Here is a 21,818-nt window from a genome sequence, read left to right as displayed (position 1 = left end):
AAATCTCGGATTGTGGAGAGCAACCATTTCAGGTCTGAAGCAGCTCTTAAGGTTTCATCCCTTTCCGCTCAGAACCTTCCCTCACTGTGAGTGAAATTTATTTGGATGTTCCACCCAGTATTAGCCCATAGCAACAGGAGCCGTAATTTGCAATAACTGCACAATACCACTGTGAGGACACTGAAAAATGGTTGGTGTGTGGAATAAAATATTGCTGTTGATGCCATAGATTGCGGTTTCAAGAGATGAGATTAGGCGTGTGGATTAATAGATACTTTAGTCAAAGGAGAAAACAGAAGTGGGCGATTCCAAACTTAGGGTAAGTTTTTTTTCTGAGAGATAAATTAAAAACTACATCCCTTCCACACGGATGCAATCAGAGCTTACTGTTCCTTTATGCTGTGCTTCACCACATGGCTTTATCACAGTGCTGCTCTCATTTGTGCTTTGATCAGAGGATAGCACCTCAGGTACCAATGAGAGGTTCCATTAAGCCTAAAATCATTCAACTCTCAAACCGACCTGATCTGTTTGTGACCATAGAAAGAAAAAAAAGAATAAGAGTGGTGGTGGGAAGGAGGGAAGAGGGAGGGGGGAAGAAACGAGGAAACTAAATAGGTTCACAGCTAGGGGAAAAGTCTAAACTAAAAATATTATGGTAGCTCCAAAGCGTAAATAAGCATATGTATTCAAAAGCAACAAATGGTGTACGAGTTGCTGGGACTATTAATATAAATTGGAATTAAATAAACTTACATTGGGATTCATATGTAGGATTAACAATCGGGAGGAACAGAACCCTCTTGGTATTATTTCATGCCATAGGATTGAATTGTAAACACACAAGTTTCATCACAAGGATTGCAGCATATTTTAGCACATGAAAATTAGTCACGTGGCAATTAAACCGGTCTAGTTGATTGATCATTATTCCATTCAGATTTATAATTCAGAATAAATTGTACTTTTAAATTCAAATTGTGATTAGCATTTAAAAGTACAATGAACTCCTGGAGCCCTGGAGCCCAGTGGTTAGAGCACTCGCCTCGCAAGTGAGAGGACCTGGGCGGGGTGATTCCCAGCAAGGCGAAACATTGGGCAAGTTTCCTTACTCCACATGCCTCTGTTCAGCTAGAAGGAGTAAGTAGGAACCCGGTGTTAGTCGATTGGTGGATCGCTTTTCCGGGGGTAATAATCCCTTCAAATTTGTTTTTCTTTTTTAAAAAAATGGTCACCCAATCCACAACTGTTTGTGGGACACTGCTGTGTGCAATTGGCTGTCACATTTCCCACAAGTGCAGTCAATATACCCAAAATATACAGTCAATTCATTATAGTATATTCTGTGAAGCGCTCTGAGACATCTCGAAGATATGAAAAGGCACTATATCAAATGTAAGGATTGTTATAAATGCAAGTATTATTATTATTATTATTAGGTTGACTGGAATGTATATGTTGCAGCCAGTTTGCATTCAAAGATTCTAAGAGGGCAAGTTCTCATTGGCAACTCCCCCCAATTAATATCCCCAATATCAACTGAGCATAGCTCTGAATGGAGATATTTACCCGGCCGGGGTGGGGGGGGGGGAAGACAGAGGAGAGAGCAACAAATTGCATTTATACAGCGCTTTTCACGCCGGGAGGATATCCCAAAAAGCACTGAAACAAGCAGATCGGGGGGTGTGCGGGGTGGGGTGGGGGGGGGGGAGAGCAAAGCCCTGTGTAAAATGAATAAATGAAAATAAGGTGCAAAAAGAATGATGGTAGACAAGGCAAAAAAGATAATAATGACTTGCAACATTTCTATCCCAGCAGAGAATACTCTGATACACAGTTCTATTTTTAGAGATTAATCCACCCGGGCAGGTGGCCAAGCGCAAAATCCTAATATTTTGGTATTCAATTTTAAAAAGACAGCAACTTCATGCATCATTCCTTACAAAAGAGCAAAATTATCGTGGGGAAAATAAAATACTGCACTTTAATTCCAAAGTAATGTTCTTTTACAAATAAATGTTTTTATAGGAAACAAAATTGATATTGTCTGGTCAGTGAAATTAAGACCGCACGCACAGTATCCTCTTTCCAAGTCAGGTCAACTGACATGGAATCGCTGAATTCGCAATTATTTCAATTCTACTTTCAACCACAGTTTCTAACTTTGACATTGCTCTTAACCTTCTCAGGACATGTTGTGAAGCACTGATGGACTGAAAGGCCTTCTTCTGTACTAACATTTCTATGTATTTCTAATTTCAATATTCAATGCAAAGTGCTACTAAAATTAGCAAAATCAAACTTAAAATGACCACCTTTGGTCTTACTTATAATAACTTAATGATAAACCATTAACTCTTTCAAGAGAAGATATGATGTTACAAATTATGGGTGCAAATACGTTTTCATCAATGGAAAACACTGCCTCCAATTAGATAATCTTATCTTATATGCGTATGGGCAAAGCAGTAAAAAATGTTCACTTATTGAAACAGCTAAGCTTTCAAAACTGGATTTAGTTTCAATGGCACTTAAAACATCTAGCAGGTTGGAGACAAATATGAGCTTGAATTAAACATTTGAAACAGAACTGCTTTAGGCAATTAGTAATAGACAGCTGATTTTATGGTTGTATTAGATACAAATGAACCAAGTTTAAAAGGCATTCATGTCAGCCATTATGAGATAAGACCCAGAAATAGTGTTAGTAACAACATATGATATAAGCACACACAAATCCCTCTGAACAAACCTAGATTAAAGGTGATTATATACTGGAATAAAGATTTGCATGTCAAATACAGCAGAAATATAGAGGTGTACAGTACACAGTTCCAACACAGACTACACAATTTATAACAGGCAAATCGATAGCTTGGCATAGTATTTCCTCAGGATATTCGAAAGGAGATGAAACTGGGTAGTCAAAAACACATTGAGTGGTTCTCATGGCAGCAAGATAGTGTTTTTTAAGAAACAGCATCATCTTTTGATCACAAGGATTAAAGACAAAAGAGAATTAAAGCAGAAGCAAAAGAGAGTGGTCAACATTGTAACAGTGGAATTACCCGTTGCTTCCATTTCTGTATAAATATGAAGAAATTCAAGCACAAACATATTTCCCAAATCTATTTTGGGTACCCCCTCTCAACCAAAAGTAAAGGTTTGTATATCATGTTGTGCGATAAATAATTTATATTTCAAGTTCCTAATATAAATGGAATAATGTACTAATTGTATAGAAGTGTTCTTCCTTATATTTCAAGCTATCCATTAAAAAAATTCATTGTAAATAATAATTCCTTCAAGGTTTTATATTTGAATTTTGTATTCCTGTAACTAAATAATCCTATTCATGGAAGATTTTGCGACATCATAAATTCATATATAAATCGTCAAAATTAAAATTCAATGAGTAGGCAATGAAATTGAATGTTACAATCCACACAACAAACTACTCGAAGGTGCAGGAAGTCAAGCAGATTCAGATTTTCCCTCTCACAATTTATTGTTCCACTTGTATACATAGTGCACAGAAATTATACAATTATAATAATCATATTAATGCCTTGATTCAAAATGGTTTTACTTATTTCCTACAACATGATCTTCTGCAGAATTATTGCAAAAAGTGGCTTAAACAAACAAATTTGTTCCATTATTCATGGTACTGAAAGTTATTTTACTTTGAAAGATCACTAATAAAAAGGTTAGGTTTGTTCTCTTCTTATAGTTAAATTAGAAACTTTTAAACTAAGACCCATATTCTAAAAATGGTGTAGTGTTTTGTCAAAAACTGCAGTTTTTGGTGTCAAATGTTAAACAGCAATGGAATGCAAGAGCCAGAATGTGCAAACAGTAGCATGGAGGGGTTAATGCAGTCAGCATACCAAAATGCATTTAAGAAGTCAGTTGTAATTGCCCATAGCTAGTTTGAAACATTTTATATATTACGGTTATAGTAACATATTCTGCCACTTCACCTCATCATAACATTAGAGATTTAAACTAATGCACATGGCCCGTTTACAACAAATTCTATCTACACATAAAATTGTGTGAAAGCTCATTTTTAAATCCCAATTTCAACAAATCTGTATTATTCTTCCACTCAGAGATCTCAGTATCTCAGCTCAGAGGCATAAAAACAACTGTAACAATGGGAGTCTAATTTGCAAGATTTGCAAAAGGATTTGTAAACAGTGAATCTCAGGTGTGTCATCATGGCTAACCATCTATGAAATTCCACCCGGAACTGAGGAATTACATAGAATGTCAATCACCACACATCCGTAATTCATCGTTTGCAAATCCTTTTTGGCAAATCCCACTAATTACGCACTAGTATCAGTTCCTGGTCTTTTTGTCAAATGTTGCACAACAAACAAAAGTTGTCCCCAAAGTGTCTTTCCCGTTCATAGAATGTCAAACTGTCCATTAATATGGTATAGCTTCGCCAGCAGATTTAAATGCTTCTTTATTCAATTGCTACGAGGTTTGTAGAATGTTAAACATTACGATTTCAACATATCTTACCACTAAAAATTGAAACTGGTTAATTAGAGAGACAGCTTTCTTTTCCTTTCTTTGCTGTACTAGATACAGCTGATTCGCAGCTAGATGTGTGGACTGTGTACTGTACTTACCCCATTCCACTCTACGCCCATACTCACTTCCTCACCACCATCAGGACCACTCTCAAATTTTACCACATCTACATTTAGACTCTCACGGCTTCTTCTTTTCTCAATGCTCTCAGGATCATTAAGTACTTCGGCCACTCTCTGTTTGTGAACATTGTCAAGACCCTGCGGGAGCAAAGACACTGAGTTTACTTGAATTTCTTTCACAATTCAAGCAATTACTGCAGTAAATATATCACCTTTCTAATAATAATATAAATTTAGGAGCAACAGAAATAGCAGAACTACAATGCAATTAATTTATTAAAGGATTATGTAAAAGGCAGCTAGCTATAAAATGGAATTTGCAGTAGTCATTAAAGCTAAGATCAATAATGGTCTAGGTTTCATAACATTTAAGACTTCATCCTGTTAATGAAAACGTTTAGAACTGCCCAAATTTTTCCCAATTTCTCTTTCTGCCATACACTGATGACTTCTACAATCCCTGTTTTGTATCTGCATTTGAACAGTCAACACAATAATAAAATGAAACAGCCTACATGTTTAGTTTAACTTGCCTGTTTACGAGATCTCATGGCTGCTTCCTCCAGCGTTTCAGCTGCTTCAAACTTGCCCTGACGCCTGTAAAGTGCCCCAAGGTTCTTTAAGGTGGTTGTCACTGTGGGACTGTTGAAAAAGAAGAAATAAATCATAATTAAAAAACAATTTTCACTTTTGCAGTGTTTTGCACATGCATCCATCAATTATTTACATTTCATAATTGAACATTTATTTGACAAATGTAACTTAACAGATGACTGATCCAAGCACAGAATTCCAATGCACCAGATACTTCATATTCACTGTTGGCTGCTCTTATTTTATTATAAATGATGATTCAAATAGATTAGCTCTTAGCAAACTGGATTTCTGTGCTCACCTACAATTCAGGTGCTCAAACTTCAAATTGCATATAAACACCAGTCTTGTTTACAAAGTCAAAAATGTCCCTATACTTACAAGCAATGTGAACAGCTGTCCAAAAATAAACTGAATGGACTTGTTCCTCTTTTGCCAACTATGAGCAATGCTTGTTTAGCTGTAACTTTGGCAAAATTATATTTATTTGTATACGCTGGAGTTAAGACCGAAGAGAATAAAAAAATTAAATCAAATGCATTCCAGCCTCTATTGGGAGAGAAACCCAATTCCTGAATGCTCCAAAATAGATCTGTAAATTAGATAAGGGACAAGGGATCATTTCTTTTTTCACCGTCAGTTTGTATACTACCTAACCAAGACATGCTGACACCAAGAATAGAAAGAAACCAATCGAATCATTGCACCTCAGGATACCAACAGACAACCATAAGCATGTTGTCTCAAGAAAGGTTCGGACTCCAAAGATCCTTTGGCCTATTTGACCCAATTCTTCCAGGCTTATCGGCTTATCTCAATCACCTTACAATCGTTCCATCCATTACTATCTATCTAAAGAAATATTTCCTCCTCTTAAACTTGCTCTTCACAACCCTGAACTTCTGACCTCTTCTTCAGCTGCCTTTGGTACATTTGAAAACATTGATCTGGGTTTACGGAGATCCTCGATGAAGGGCCAAAACCCATAGAGCAGGAGATCACCCAGATTGAAAACAGAAGAGAAAACAATGTTTGGGTGATGTTAAAGTAAAAACAATTAATTTGACAACTTATATAAATGCTGTATATGAGAGCTGTTTATGAGAGCTCATGCTAAGCAAAGTGCAAGTCATTCAACACATTTCTACATGAAAAATGAAGTGGAAACATACCTATCAACTTTGCATGCCTTGTACCAGCCTCCATACTCGCCAAATGTGGTCCCGTCTTTTGGTTTGCCCTAAAAAGGCAAACAGATAAGAAAGTATTTCTGAGTTTGAAGCCACTTGAATAAAAAAAAGTGAAAAATAAATCTACATTGTGATATGTAATCCGTAATATAAGTTAAGACTCAGAAATTAAGTCTGTTATGATCAACTAGTGTTTTAAAAACAAAACTCTTGGGAACACTGCCTTGGAGTGGTGTGTTACCCATTTTGTTAGTTCCTGATTTTAACCATGTAACCAGAGAACATGTAGAACTGAGCCTGACTGTTTCCACAAACGGAAACAGAGTTTAGCAAGGCTACCCAAACCCAAGAAACGTCTTGCAGCTGCCCAAATGCAGCACAGGCAAAGCCATGAAAGTACCTTGCATTGCTCCTCCCTTTCTTCAGCATGCATCCAAATGGGCTTGTTTTCATCTGTAAGACGAAAAATGAAATCACTGAGATTTTCAGTTTCAAAATGTGAACGTTTCACACACGGTGGCCTCCTCAGACACACTACACTTAATTAATTGTTTACTACAAAGTCCATGAGCTCCAACAAATACTTTTACAACTGTGCTCGTACCAATTGATTTGTGCTGTTTTAATTAATTTTTCACTGTGAATTTGCAATCGAAACTCACTTGCTCAAAGATTTATGGTTGCTGTTCACTCCTTTCAATTCACAAGAGACACTTTTGAATATTTTGTGGAAGGAAACTATTACCATCCAAATGCTTCGATATAAATAATATGCAAGGGGCTTGGATGACTACTGGTCCTTGTGGGGTAGGATGAAGGCAGGGAGGGAAAAGAAAAGCTTACTTTCTGGACTACCATCAGCGATCTATTCTTTTGGTGGCGGGGGAATTGAAAACTTGTTAACCCGATTATTGCTAGTTCACCAACTCAGGGAATGTATTTGCTGTCTCCACCAATGGGGAAAAAAGAGAAAAGATTTCTACCATGGGCCAAACTGAAGTCTAAACTTGAGATAAATGAACTTCCATTTGTTCAGGAAACTCTAGATGCTTGTAATAAATGAAAACACATCCCTAATTATTTTCCATAATACAATACTCACCATCGACACAGCCAAACTCCCGCTCATGTGCACGAGTGAGAATCTCCTTGTACAAGGTTTCCGCTTGATTGAATTTCCCCTGCTTTAAATAGCAGGAAGCCTAAGGAAAAAAATCACTGTCAAGACATTTTTGGAAAGGAATTTTTAATTTGCTAATTCCATGTTTTGCACACTTCATTACAGACAAAAAGGAAATATCCACACTTAGGTTGAATGCATATGTAGAACTCAGTCTCATTTCGATAATCTGGTGATAGGCTACAGCATGTATCAGATACCAAATCTGAGTGCTACCCATTTACAACACTATCAGTTTTACTGCCAGCATACTCACTTTGGGACCCTTTACATTTCTCATCATCATGAGAAGTTTGCAATAAACCACTTTGAATTATTATCTCAATTTATATTAAACTACATTTTTTTAAAAACATATAAACAGATGTTCTGAATAATAATAATAACCCTTGCATTTGATATAGCGCTTTTCACGTCTTCTAGACATCTCAAAGCGCTTCACAGAATATACCGTGAAGTGAATTCACTGTACATCTGTGGGCAAAACGTGTCAGTCAATTGCGCACAGCAGTTTCCCACAAACAGTCATTGATTGTAATGTGTACTTGCTAATGGCATAGTTTCAATGACAATTCAGGTTTAGTTCATGTTCACAATTTTAAAAATCATCAACACAGAGCACTTAATTTCGTAGTGACTTCGCTTTTATTTTCGTCTCTTACCCCGCCGTACCCCCACCCCTTCATTGTAAAATAGATTGGTGTTTTCTTACTAAACATTTACATGATTATTGATTTGCAATGAAAGAGGCCAAATAAAAATGGATACTAAAACCTTGCAATGGTCCAATGCTCAATTTCAAAATAAAGATATTTCAAATAAATCCAAGCATACACCTGGTTAATAAAGTGCTGTGTTATATGTTACAATAATTAACATTTTTTTTTCCAAAAAAAGAAAAACATGGTCGATCATGAAGGCTTACCAAGTTGTTCTTCGTTTTTGCCACATTGGGATCATCAGGCCCAAGTTTTGTCTGATAGATCTCCAGTGCACGCTCATAGTAATATTCTACTTCTTCATACTTTCCCTGGTTCTGGCACAATAATGCCAAATTATTTAGCTGTTTTGCCACATCAGGATGATCCCTGCCCAATACCTAAGGAGAAAAGCACATTTGACATTAATTGAACACTCCTTCATAAAGGTCAAACACATTTAATAGCACATTTTTGCCTAAATGCAATATACAATAAAATGTTTCAAAACTGTCCTATGCAAAATAATCATTTGAAAATGGCTACACCACAACTTGCATTGACACAGTCAGAGATCTAGTAATGGATCAATTTCAAAGAAAAAAGTGGCTTAGAAGCTAAGATTTATAGCTCACAAATGAAATAACAAGATCAAACTGCACAAGCAGTTCACAGCGATGTCAGTGGGTCAAGTACGCTACTGAGATCATACAAAATATCTGTCTAATGTTATTGCTATAAATCTGCCTAATGCTATTAAGTAAACTGCAAGATGGTATTTAAAGTAATTTTAAACCTTCCTCTGGCTAGCATGTGGTTCTAAGTTCATGTTAAATAAATGTATCATCAATCAAGGGGCTTCTATGTTGCTCACATTTTTTTAAAAAAAACTATGTCTGTCAAAAAGCAGCTAACAAAAGCAAGCATCTAGTCTAATTAGGTCTGACACACAAGATTTGTATTTCTAAATAAAAATATTGGTTTAGCAGTTACTGTAAGCAAGACATTTACTATACAGCAAGAAAAGAACAGTACATTGGTGAAACCAATTTTGTTAAAAGGATAAATTCACCTTTGAACAAAATCAGGCTACTTTTCTATGCCTTTTTTAAAAAAAAAACCTCTGTGAAATGTATTGTTTCTTCTCTTTTGGTATCCGATGCTGACGGAGAGTAGCTCCAGTCTTTCCCTTTTTGGAAATTAAGCTCAAGTGGCTTATGGAGAAATGTATAGGACCTTGTTCTACCATCACGCAAGTCAAACTTGTGTCTTACTGTATAAGCTACAAACTTACTCTTGAACAATCATTCTTTAATATTGATGCTTATTGCACATTCTAGCAGCTTCTATGATGAAAATCAATTGATATTTCATAACATTCATAGTTGGACTTTGGATTTAAAGCAGCAGCTCAGACATTCTTCTCATCGACGCCTACCTTCTCTCGGATCTCCAGAGCCCTCTTGCACAGGGGTTCAGCTTCCTTGTATTTTCCCCTTTTCCCATAAAGTACTGCAAGGTTATTTAAAGTAGCTGCCACCTGTAGGAAATCCATCCATAAATATAAAGACCATTCTTAGAAGGTGTGTGTGTGTGGTGGTGGGGGGGTGGGGGGGAAAGAGTACAAGCGATATTCAGTAGTGTAATCAACAAAAGCAGAATCAAAGTCTAAAAGATCAAATTGCATTCAATAACAAAAAAGTACGCATTTCATATTTTTTCATAACAAAGGAATGTGGACATTTGTCAAAAAGCATTGGAGATTAGCATTTAAAAATCAAATGAAAAATCAGCTTGGGTCCTCCTCATACTGTACTTGCAGGTAAACATGATTTTGGGAAGACTATGCACTTATCAAGGGTGTGCACATAATAATTCTCCATTGAAGAACTCACAATTTGACCTGGTCGTCATAAAGGAATGGTGTATGTTAACATCGGCCTGTGAATTTAATATGGAGAAATATTAAAATATTCCAGGGAAGTAACGTACATATGTGCAGTATAGAATGAGAAGGTTATACAAACCGCAGGGTGATCTTTACCCAAGGTCTTCTCTCGAATAGCCAAAGCATCGTTGAGCAGGTTTGCTGCCTCTTTGTATTTGTTCTGATCCCTAAGTCAGATTGAAAGAAATATTGAACTCTGCAGTTTTCACTTAACACACGCAAAGTTCAAAACTCACATCCTCTCATTGATGGCTACATTTTATTTGCGACTATCATAATAATAATAATCCTTGCATTTGATATTGTGCTTAATCACGTCTTTGACACGCCTCACAAAATATACTAAAGTGAATTGACTGTGTATTTTGTGGGAGAACAGTGGCAGCCAGTTGCAAATAGCAGTGTCCCACAAACAGTGATTTTAGGCTTTGTCATGAAGTAGGTAAAAGGAGATATTTCACACACAATGTCCACTGACTATAAAAAAGAAGTGATTCACAGAACTTGTCTAATCATGGTATTAGAATAAACAGAAAATTTAACTGTGCCTTTGTTTAATCCAGTGACTATTCCCTTTCAGCAATGAATCAAACATATTTTCAAAGGTTCATCCTTACTCCTTTCAAATATCTCTTTTTTGAAAAACAAACCCCAGACTACTTTGCTACAGAGCCACATTCTGTAGAAATTTAATTCAGGCTGCCACTTACTTTTGGATGTTTATAGATAATATAGAGGGATGACCTCATCCTATCAGTGTCTACAGGATTCAAATTGAACTGTCAAGAGGTGAAATAAACTACTCTGCCCCAGTTGGAAAAAGTTCCAGAATTTAAATTGATAAATTTACGCATTAAATTTCTTCAGGCAACTTGTCTATGGTCTAATCAATGAAGGTCTCGAGCACAAATGAATCATTCATTAAGCCATTAGAGGTAGCTGTATTTACTTTGTACAAGCATTACAATGTATGCCCTTCAAAAAACAGAGATCATACAAACCTGTACACCAAAGCAAGGATATTGAGCATAGTTGCAACGTCAGGATGATCATGACCTGATGTTTTCTCCAAATCTTCAAGTGCCTGTTTACAGAGCGGCACAGCAACTTCGTACCTGCCCTGGGATGCATACTGTATGACCAAATTATGCAGAGTCCTTAATCTGGCTGGGATTTCATAGCCACACTGTTGTGCTGCAGCTGCTGCACTGCTATGTTGCTGTTGAACTATAATTTGATAAAACAATTAGAAAAAAAGATGAGTATTATTATAGTACAGAAACACTGGATGTTGCACTCCTTTGTAGATTTTGCTTGCATTCAAATATTTAACCTTTTTGTTTTAAAAATAAAACAATGTCCAATCTAAGAAAACTTTCAGCAAATATTCACAATAACGATGAATATTCTGCAAGTTAATACCTCATTTAAAGTACAGAACTGCACTGCAACCCGGCTGAAAATTTATTTGATTTACGCTGATGCGTGCACTTGTGACATGTTGATTCCACTCACTCAGCAAAACATAAAGAGTTGCTGACTCGAACACATTTTTTCCGTTCACTCATTTTACAGAAGAGACAAGAACCATTAAGTGCTCCAAAGACTGCTTCAACAATGGAGAAACCTCAGATCACAATTGAGCCCAGTTCCTTATTGAAAGCAATGTCTTTTTTTTGCTGACTTTTGAATCTCACTGGAATGATTATCTTTCGTTAAATATTTTTTCCACTTGCACCCCTATAGCTTTTCTATCAATCTTCCATTGCTACAGATTAACAGCACATTTGGTTTTCTTTTAAAAAAGCAAAACCTCAAATGTAATCAATTGAACGACTTTTATAAAGTACTGGGACAAATGCCTCTTTCTAGTTTTTCCTGAACACTTACTTCCATGTCCTGGTTCATCCTCTTCATTTGGGAAAAGATCATCCAGAGCTTCTTTGGATGAATCGCTGTCTTTTTCCTCCTAGAAGATTTTCATATAAAAACAACAGTGTATAGCTGTAAGGAACTGTATAGCTGTAAAGAACCTGATTAATAAATGTACTGTTCCTACTTAATAAACATTTGTTTGTCGTTCCCAGCAACTAAATCTACTAATTCAATTCAACCAAATTATCTCTATACTGACATTCTCAAGATTATGGCAAGCCATGGTTGTGAATCTGCGTGAATCTGAATCTAACTCCTTCATGGGAGAATCCCACCAATCCACTGGGATAGTAACTGTCAGAGAAACTCCTCCCAAAAAATGTAACTATATTGACCTTACTGCCTCAATTAAACAAAAACTTCAAAGTGCATTTTAGGAAGCATCTTTGAAACTAACTGTGGAGGCAGAACAGCATATTGGTTTACCAAAGATTTATGCCAAGTGGAAAGACAATGGCTCGTAAACCTAACTTCCAAACTCAGCTAACAGGATCAGGGCTGGCAAATCAGCAATCATATAACCCCACCTCACAGCAAGAGGGAGGGAACATTGTGGGGTGGGGAGGGTGAAATAAAAGTTACTTGAAATTAAATCCCATTTGGCAGAACAAGTTATTTTTAAAATGAACCAAGAAGCCACAAGTGCAGAAACTTTAAATGATGGGATACCCCATTGTGAAGGATTGTGTCATCTACTCACCAACGGTGAAAGATCATCATCATATTTCTTGAGTTGGTTCATAAACTCTAAATGTTTCTTTTCCTCTTCCAGCTGAGCCACGCTCTGCTCGCTCTTCTGTAATTTCTGTTGCGTATTCGCCAGCTCATCTCGCAGCCACTGGTTCTCCTGACACAACCTTCGCACTTGGGCGCGCAGTTTCTGTTTCTCTGATTCCACTGCACCCAGGTGACTGGATAATGCCATCATCACCTTAACACACAAATCAAGAATGCTGAACAAGTTTGCTCACGTAAGAAGATTTTAAACATTTTGAGACTCTTCACAAAGTAGCCATTTCCTTAATTTAAGTAAAAATTACTTTCTTTCATTTTTACTTAATATCTTATGCGTCCGTTTTATTTACTTTGTCCAAAGGTCGTTTGGTTTTCTGATGGTAAGAGATGGGCATCAAACCCAGAATTTTTGAAACTTTAAGATAGCATCACATCAATTGTCTAAAGCCATAGTAGACTTGTAAAATTACATTTGCAATGCAGAGTCTGTGTATAACTTGACAGCAAAAAACGTACATGGTATATTACTGTTATTATTATTAATACCTTGTAAAGAGGACTTAGTGTCCCTAGACAAAAAAAACGATGTTGCTCACAGTCTAGATATGGGAAGGTAGCCATGTCTGCCAGTGACATGAAAACCAATGTGCAATCTTGAAAATACGGCCACATTAGTTCAGATGAATGTTACACAAATCTCTCCTGGAGCCAGTGACTCACCTGGTTGCAGTTCCACAGGTGGCAACATGCCTTTGGCGTCCAAACAATTGGCCATTCTTCATGTGTCAGCCTCATCAGTAATGATCGGCAGTCTATTTATCTAATTCAATCTTTACTTAACTATACACAAACACACACTCGGTCTAGACAAATGAAACTGGTAGATTTTGTCCTGACTAGTTCAGGGACACAAGCCAGTGCTTCAGCAGAGGTCAGCTAAAATACAATTAAGGAATCAAACCTCTGGATTTTCTTTTCTAAATGACACAATCCACACCAGGGATTTCATTTACCTATTAATTAGTGATCCTATCATAATTCATTTTCACAGATAGAATAGTTTGGTCCCTGAAAAAAGCTGCAAAAATGCTTCCTGTAATGAAGTGTCAAAGCTCTAATGCTCAGGAGATCATAAGTAGCCTGACAGCGCAGTTTCCAAATTCACATTTCACAGATAGTAGGCTTAGCTCCAGAGCCTATCTGGTTAACAGTTCTCAATTCAGAGCTCACAAGAAAGTAGGTTTACCCTCCAGAGTTTGGTAAATTAATCGCAGTCTCAATAAATTCTGAAGGTAAGATTTTTAGGTGGTGTCTCACAACTAGAAACCATTTCACCATAGAAAAGTGATCAGAGGAGAAAGATATTATCTCCTGCTGTCAGCTACTTGAAAGGTTAGCAGTATGGATGATTAAATTCTGGAAATCTACTTTCATGAAAAAAAGTTATCTTCTTGTTTACCTGCGCCTCACTGAGACCAAGCTCTAGCATTTCCAGGGACTTGCGAATCATGTTGGATTTCTCCTCCACCAGGTTACTCTCGTCATCTTTCTTCAAGCACTTCAGCGTTTCCAGCAGGCTCTGCAATATGGAGTTGTGTTCATTTTTTAAGGCCTCAAGTCCTTGGATCACCTGTTTTGTTTTGGCAATTATATCCTCCTGCGAAAGCTTTTCTAGTGTGTCTTCTTTCAAATACACCATTGTGGACATGGTGTCATGCATCCTTTGGAGAAAAGAAATGGGAGAAAATATTATATTCATGAAAGGGATCATCCTGAACTATAATTTGTTAGCAGCATAATTAGGGGGAACACAATAGTCACATCAAAACAACTTCATTGTTCATACATATCTCAGAAGAGCTCCACATGCAGCAACTCTAGTTATTTTTTCAGAACAGCTATTTTGTAAAAACACTTTAAAAGCAATTATATTTATTAATCAAGATAAAATGATGTTCCAGTCTCAAAGCAAAGTCAATTTCAGATAAGCAGAATTTCTTGTTACACGTCTCAATACAAATTGCATTCTAATTATCCACGGTAAAGGCAGTTAAATTGTCAAGCAACAGCATGCTAGATTTCAATTCTGCTTTGGCTGGCATTTAATATATGGCTTCCCCGTTAAATTGCCAACTTCAGCTAAATCACTGGGCACAGCACATTCAACATAGAGATGGAGGGAGAGGAACAGAAGTTTCACCTCATATGACACATAATAATAATAATAATAAAATAATGGCAATTAGCAGGACAGTGTCCACTGCAGAGGTTGCAAGGGGCTCTCAGCTTTTTCTCTGGAATTCTAATGTGCCTCATGAGGAGCGACAGAAATGGAGAAATATCCGCTGTTTCTATGAAAATTCAATTACAGTGGGGAGTCGGCTAAACATTGCCAGCAGATTGATGAAGCACAAGAAATCAGCAATTCACTTAGAATAAACAACTCATCATGAAATCGCTGCATTCTTGACACAGGTTCAAAGGAAAACTTGAAATAGACTGCATATTTCATAAATTGGATTTAAAATCCTGAAAGGCAGTTTTGCTGAGTTGGAGCATACGGGTTTAAAGATGAATCAAGTCATTGTCAATGGGGAGTGCAAATGCTTTGTGACTGAAGGAATCAATATCTAGAGGTGTTAAAGGCAGGTTCCACTCGTCCACTTTGATTAAATAATGGAAAAGTACTGTTTGGTATTTATACCACAAAGTGGATAATAATTTCTTAATTTCAGTTATTCCATTCACTCAGGTTGAATGAAAATGCAACACCGACACGTTCACTCTACAAAGTTAATTCGCCACTGATACTGCCAAGCCTATTCTACTTGATACCATCAAATTTAAACTATGCAAGAGCAGGTGAGGCACATTATACTTTGCAAAGATTCCCCAAAGTGAAAAAGATCCACAAAAGGCAAGTAGCAGGAAATTGGACTTTGCAAACTAGACCGCCACGTCATTTTAAAAAAAATCAGGATCCGTTATCTTCAAACCGCTTAATGAAGCTGATTAACAAACGTGCACAGGTAGAGAATCGTAGCTGCAGTTCCTCGCTAACTCTAGACAGAAAAATGCCAATTGCCTCTCTCAAATTGCATTGATTCCAATGAGGACATTTGTTTCTCAGCAAGAGGTTAGTGATGGACCATTAGCACCTCGGTGAGTGGGATGAATCAAGGGACTGCTCTACTGTTGCTACAATATACAGACTGATTTGCCTGCCCTAATGTTGCTGCAATAAAAAGAAATTCAGCAATTTGCTTCACAGCAAATTAATTGCCAGATTTGGAATCACAGAATGTTACCACACAAAAACAGACCATTAAGCCCAGCAAGTCTGCGCTGGTGTTTTCACAGGTGTGCTACTTTTAGAGAGAATCACCTTTCTGTCATTATAATTACTAATCTTATGGGAAGACACACCTTTATTATTCATCATCTACATGTTATTGGAAACATAAATTTTTCAAAACAAAATATTTCACTAGCGTAGAACCAAAATCATTGCATAGAAATTCTACAGGTTACATATTGAAAAAATAACCTACCTTTAACAATCTTAAAATAGATCCTGCATTCTGTAATTGAAGGTGATGAAGCCTTTAACAAACCACTGTTTTTTTCTATTCACCACCTTAATGAAGCATTATACCTAATATGCATTTCAGAAGCTACAGTACTCTATATAGCAAACCCCGTCCCGAAAAACTATAGAAAATTCCATTGCGCTATTCATCATGAATTCATTGTACATGAAACCAGGCTGCACAGCAACTAAATGCAATTTGAATGGCTGTGGATTCATTTTGAGGAGCTCATCTGCCCCAGATTAATCCATCTCACTGTAGCCAGCAGCAGCTTCCTGCACTTTGCCCACAACGTACATCTAACATCATTATGTATCGAAGATCATCATTAATTGCTCACTGGCAATATGCCGAAGATGAAAACACTGCTGGGAATAGTTGGGTACCTGACGTCAACTAGCCACAGGCACTACAGGGAACACTTTACAAACTAGAGAACACAGTTATTTTTACAGCATCCCCTGAACAGTAAGTGCAAATTAACACTTTTGTACCAAGACTTATTTTTCATCTAAATCTGAATGTACGGCTGAATACCCATGAATTCAAAACAACGATACTCTAAATCCAATATCAAGCAAAAACAGCTTCGTCCTTACAGCAGTATTAAAGCCAATCTAAGAAATTGCAGCAGCATGAGGACTTTAACGGGTGTGTATCAGTAGGATAATAATCCCAGTGGTTGTTCTTGAGGAGTGGCACGATTTATAAACTGCTCTACTGCTTCATTCATTTTCTTCACAAAAGTTAAATTAGCGGAGACAATAGCCAGGGTTTCACTTGATTGGCAAAATACTTCTATTTCAATAGCCTTCAAATCGACGAATTCAAACTCCCTACTTTTTCCTCGTAACATTTCAATGGTAAAGAACACATGCAAAATGTCACATTCATTCTCCAGCCTGCTGCTAACACCCACCCAATTTCAAGGTCAGCAACAACAAATTGTAGTTATGCAGCGCCTTTCACATTGGGAGGAGATCATAAGCAGCTAGAAATAGATTTTGAAGGTTTCAAAACCCAATTAACATATTGAACATTGTCTAAGTTAAATTGCTTCTCCATACGTTAACAGTCTTTTTCACAAACATCTCTGTAGTCGTTACCATTGACCTGTGCAGATGTCCCACTGAATTTTAGTCATTGGACTTACTTTTCTCTGATAAATGTATATCATCATATGCCAAGTCATCTTCTAGTAGAAACATTACAGTGCTGGTTAATATTAACTGGTTTATGGTGCAAGAGTTTGTCATGTTTGTAATCTAGTATCCAGGAAATATTCTGTGGTGCTCGCTGTTTTATAGTGGCAGGACAGGAATTAAAATTCTCAACACCTAGTAGTTGAATTTTAAAGCTAGTTTTAGAATAAAAGAATCATCAGTGAGGAAATGGACACACAATCAGCGCCATTATCTCCACAGCTTCCTGCTCTTAAATTCTGTATCAGCAGAAACAGAGGACACACTAACATGTCTCTTTTTCCCCCATTTAGCACTCAATGCTAGTCATTTCCTTTGGTCTCTTCTATCAGGCAAGCTTTTGTGGACAGTAAAAATGAGCTAATAGTAAAGCTTTTGTGGCACAGTTTGACATTGTAAACACAATGACCCCACATTTTACCCAAATTTGTCTTAGACTGTTTTATGTTGAGAAACGGATACAATTATAAAAAGGCATTTCTATGTACAAAGCAATCTCAGACTGCTAACTCTTGTCACTGTGGCATTTTATTAGAAAAAAACAAACTGCTTTAATTTTAAGTCGCATTCCTAAATCATTCTATATCCTGTAGGCTGCCGAGAAAATCATAAGAAACTCATGCTTCAGCACAATCAGTGCATATGAAATTGAAGCAGAACACAATGATTCTGTCCAAATTAGACAGAAGTCAAATGTCTAGACTTGTTCTGTAAGCTATTCGGCAGAAAAAGGTTCCCTTCTGCCTACAAAAGAGCACCAAGAACCTTACCTAGAAAAACAACACAATGAGAAGATGACAGGTTCCATTTGCCCCAGACAGTGAGGACTCAGCTGTCTCATCTTTGGGTGACACAAGAGACACACTATAGCTGATTCTGGCACTGCTTGGGATTGCCAAATTGTGCAGAATAGTCATTATACTATCCCACCAGGAACAAGGGAATGGGTGTCCCTTGTGTCAGAGGCAATAACACAACATGTTCTCATCAGCAGACATGACATGACGTTGGTTGTTCAAATTTTATGGGAGGATGCTCTGCTAGTTTTTCCCTCTTGGGAGGATAGACACGTTTTCTATTTGACCCCAAATTCTAAGTGGCCTTACTCTCTGCCTACCTTCAATTTATGTTGCATTGTTGCTGGAATTGCTATCAAGCAAAAAGCAACAGATTTGGTTTGAAATATTGATTTTGTGGTGACTTATTTGTACGTCTTCTCATTACTATTTTTGGGTTCCAAAATGTATTTTATTGACACACTGCCAACTAATTTTGCAAAAAGGGATAATATCAGCATAAGATAAAGAGTACAATAACACTGCAGTGCTTTATGCAGTATCAGATCGGGTGCCAGTTGGCAGATAAAAATACACCAGATTTCTTTTGAATCGTTACCTGAAAAACAAGATCTGTTAATAATTTATATATGCTAAATACTCATAATTTGGTAATCCAACATGATTTGACAAATAGAATGGGCAAACAAGTTAACACTCATACAGAAGAAAAGAACACCAATACAGTTCAAGATAATTTATATTTCAAGGCTTTATGGAGTCCTGTAGCTCAGTGGTTAGAGCATTCGCTTTGCAAGCAAGAGACCTGAGTTCAATTCCAGGCAGAGGGCGAAACCTTGGGCAAGTTTCCTTACTCCACACAGAGCCTAATAATAATCCTCCAAAACCAAAAACAATAATAAATTGGTCATTTTCAATCTACGACTGTTTGTGGGACATTGCTGTGCGCAATTCGCTGCCGCGTTCGCCCACAAATATACAGTCAATTCACTTTACAGTGTGATCTGTGAAGCGCTTTGGGACGTCCTCCCGACGTGAAAAGCGCTATATCAAATGCAAGGATTATTATTATTATTATTACTGGATTTGTACACATTGGTGCACACAATACAAGTTAATATAGGATGGAGTCACTTGACTAGATTTCAATCTCTCCATTAGTGCAATTGCACATTAGGGAACAGACAATAAGATTTCTGCTTTAGAAAATTCACTGGTGTATAACGATGATGCTTCAAAACCTGAGCTGAAGGGACTAACAAATAACCAGAAAAGACAAGATGTACAAAATGATTCTGCAGCACCATGTTTTGTTTTGCTTCTCTGAACAGAACTAACTCCACATGCTGGACTAAAACCTTTTTTGAACATTCATTGAGCACTGCAATTAAGCAGAATAATTTTAGCACCAGCTAAGGGCTATTGCTGAATTGTCGCATGACTCATTTGGAAAATCTTCCCAAACACAAAACACACTGCGTTAGTATTGCATATCCCACAGGTTCCATTATCATAGAATATCACAGCACAGAAGGCGGCCATTCAGCCCATCTTGCCTGTGCCGCTCTTTGGAAGAGGTACCCAATCAGTCTTACTCCCCCGATCTTTCCCCATACCCTTGCAATTTGTTTAGTGTTAGTGATGCTCAGAAATTTTAAGCAATAAGTGTTTATTTGAAGTATGGTACGGTGCTTTAAAGAAATCCTAGCAAATTGTATGGAAAGCATGAAAGATCCATTTTGGATTAAAGGCAGGTAGGTATCACTACCAAATAACAGTTAAGCAGTGGAGCATATTTCACGTAGAAAAAAATGTGTTTCCTTGACACTGGAAGTGACGTAGGGACGGAATCAGCCAATATTCTGGAGAGGTGAGAAAGCAGTCTTGGTTAACTAGTTATTGGCTTTGACAGAGATCAGCGAGTCAAACAAAGCTCCAAGATTGAGCATCCAGGGAGGTTGCTGAAGTCAGATGAAAGAGTTGACAGAAGCCAAGTAAATGACTTCAGTTTTGTCAGGGTTGTCATGAGAATATCAATGGTGATTTACAGACATTGCTATAAAGTATGTGTGAATGTGGTGAGGACGGTACCAGAATTGATTATGGACCCCCCATGATTGTACAGCTAGTAAGGACTGACAGTCTTGACGGGCTGTACAATCATGGGTGGCTTCATAACCGCTGCCTGGCTGATTTTCTCCTCCATAAACAGGAGAGCTAGTGACTATTTTGTAGCATTCTTAATGGTGTCTTGATTGAGATCAGCTTATTCAGCATAGACCAAAGATTGAACCTAGAAACGTAAAACTATATATATACATATATAGAGTACTTAAACTGTACGAAAACAACCGTGTTGCACTTGGCAATACCTTTATTTCAATTTTTTAATCTAATTTTCTGAGCAATGCAACATCTATAGCTGCCTAATTTGTAAATGATATGCATTTGAAAAATCTTTTTCACCAAAATGACATTTCTTGGCTACACATTTTTTCCCAGTTACAAGCCAAATGAGAATATGGTATTACTACCTGCAAGGCCAACCATCCCTTGGGCGTTATGTGATTAGCTTCATAAGAAGTTATTGTATAACATTACAGGATAGATTCCTATATGAAGTCACAGGAATAGCAAACCACACACCAGAAATCTGCCATCAAAAAGATCAAATCCACTGGAACACAGGTTCAAATTAAATCTAATCTATTATTTCCCCTTTGAAAGTTGGAATGAGTTTTGGTTTCAAACAAAAAATGACTAATATAATTCTGCAATGGATATAATCACTTTAGAGCCACAATAAACACCTCATCATCAACACCACATTCTCTCTAAAATCAAAGCATATTCATTGTTCAATATCAAAGCTATCATGTATTTTATCACCAACAGCATAAATAGAAGCACCCAATAAAGAGCAGTCACAATCCCATTGATTTGACTTGCAAGGAAGACATTAAAAACTCACTCATTCATCACTGACAACCCAGATCCGTCTTCCCTAATGGATTCAAATGATTTTTCACTCTTGCCTATGTCTCAGTCTAATTAGATAGGAATGGAAAGAGCAAAATAGACATGAAATTTGGCTCAGCTGTCACCGATATGATATTGATTGCCAGATAGCCCTAAAGACATTAGGGGCAAAAATACAGTATACACTGGTGCAGTATGTATACTGTATTTTTGCCACTAATGTCTTTCTCAGGCTTGGTCTTCTTTGTGCTACAAATCACATGTAGTCAACATTTACAGTTGCAAGTGATTTAAATATCT

General features: G+C 37.1%; 1 protein-coding gene across 7 annotated transcripts in view; it reads right to left on the bottom strand.

The window, feature by feature from the left end:
- klc1a (kinesin light chain 1a) overlaps window positions 1–21,818 on the bottom strand; it is a 36,990-nt gene that overhangs the window by 12,742 nt on the left and 2,430 nt on the right. For 5 of the 7 annotated variants that reach the window (XM_042338233.1, XM_007888263.2, XM_042338237.1 and 2 more), the window contains exons 2-13: window positions 14,410–14,671; window positions 12,916–13,146; window positions 12,171–12,249; window positions 11,282–11,507; window positions 10,360–10,447; window positions 9,771–9,872; window positions 8,560–8,733; window positions 7,557–7,656; window positions 6,855–6,907; window positions 6,437–6,504; window positions 5,204–5,312; window positions 4,647–4,808 (exon numbers count right to left, since the gene is read on the bottom strand). In XM_042338233.1, coding sequence (XP_042194167.1) covers window positions 4,647–4,808; window positions 5,204–5,312; window positions 6,437–6,504; window positions 6,855–6,907; window positions 7,557–7,656; window positions 8,560–8,733; window positions 9,771–9,872; window positions 10,360–10,447; window positions 11,282–11,507; window positions 12,171–12,249; window positions 12,916–13,146; window positions 14,410–14,670 — 1,653 coding nt within the window. In that variant the 5' untranslated portion in view covers window position 14,671. The remainder of the gene's footprint in view (window positions 1–4,646; window positions 4,809–5,203; window positions 5,313–6,436; window positions 6,505–6,854; window positions 6,908–7,556; window positions 7,657–8,559; window positions 8,734–9,770; window positions 9,873–10,359; window positions 10,448–11,281; window positions 11,508–12,170; window positions 12,250–12,915; window positions 13,147–14,409; window positions 14,672–21,818) is intronic. The other 2 variants (XM_042338234.1, XM_042338238.1) reach the window with 1 other exon arrangement.

Source organism: Callorhinchus milii, unplaced genomic scaffold (assembly GCF_018977255.1).
Source record: "Callorhinchus milii isolate IMCB2004 unplaced genomic scaffold, IMCB_Cmil_1.0 Scaffold9, whole genome shotgun sequence".
In the NCBI taxonomy this organism is placed as follows: Eukaryota; Metazoa; Chordata; class Chondrichthyes; order Chimaeriformes; family Callorhinchidae; genus Callorhinchus; species Callorhinchus milii.
The sequence above is the reverse complement of the archived record's forward strand: the minus strand, read 5'-3'. Positions and strand labels throughout refer to the sequence as shown.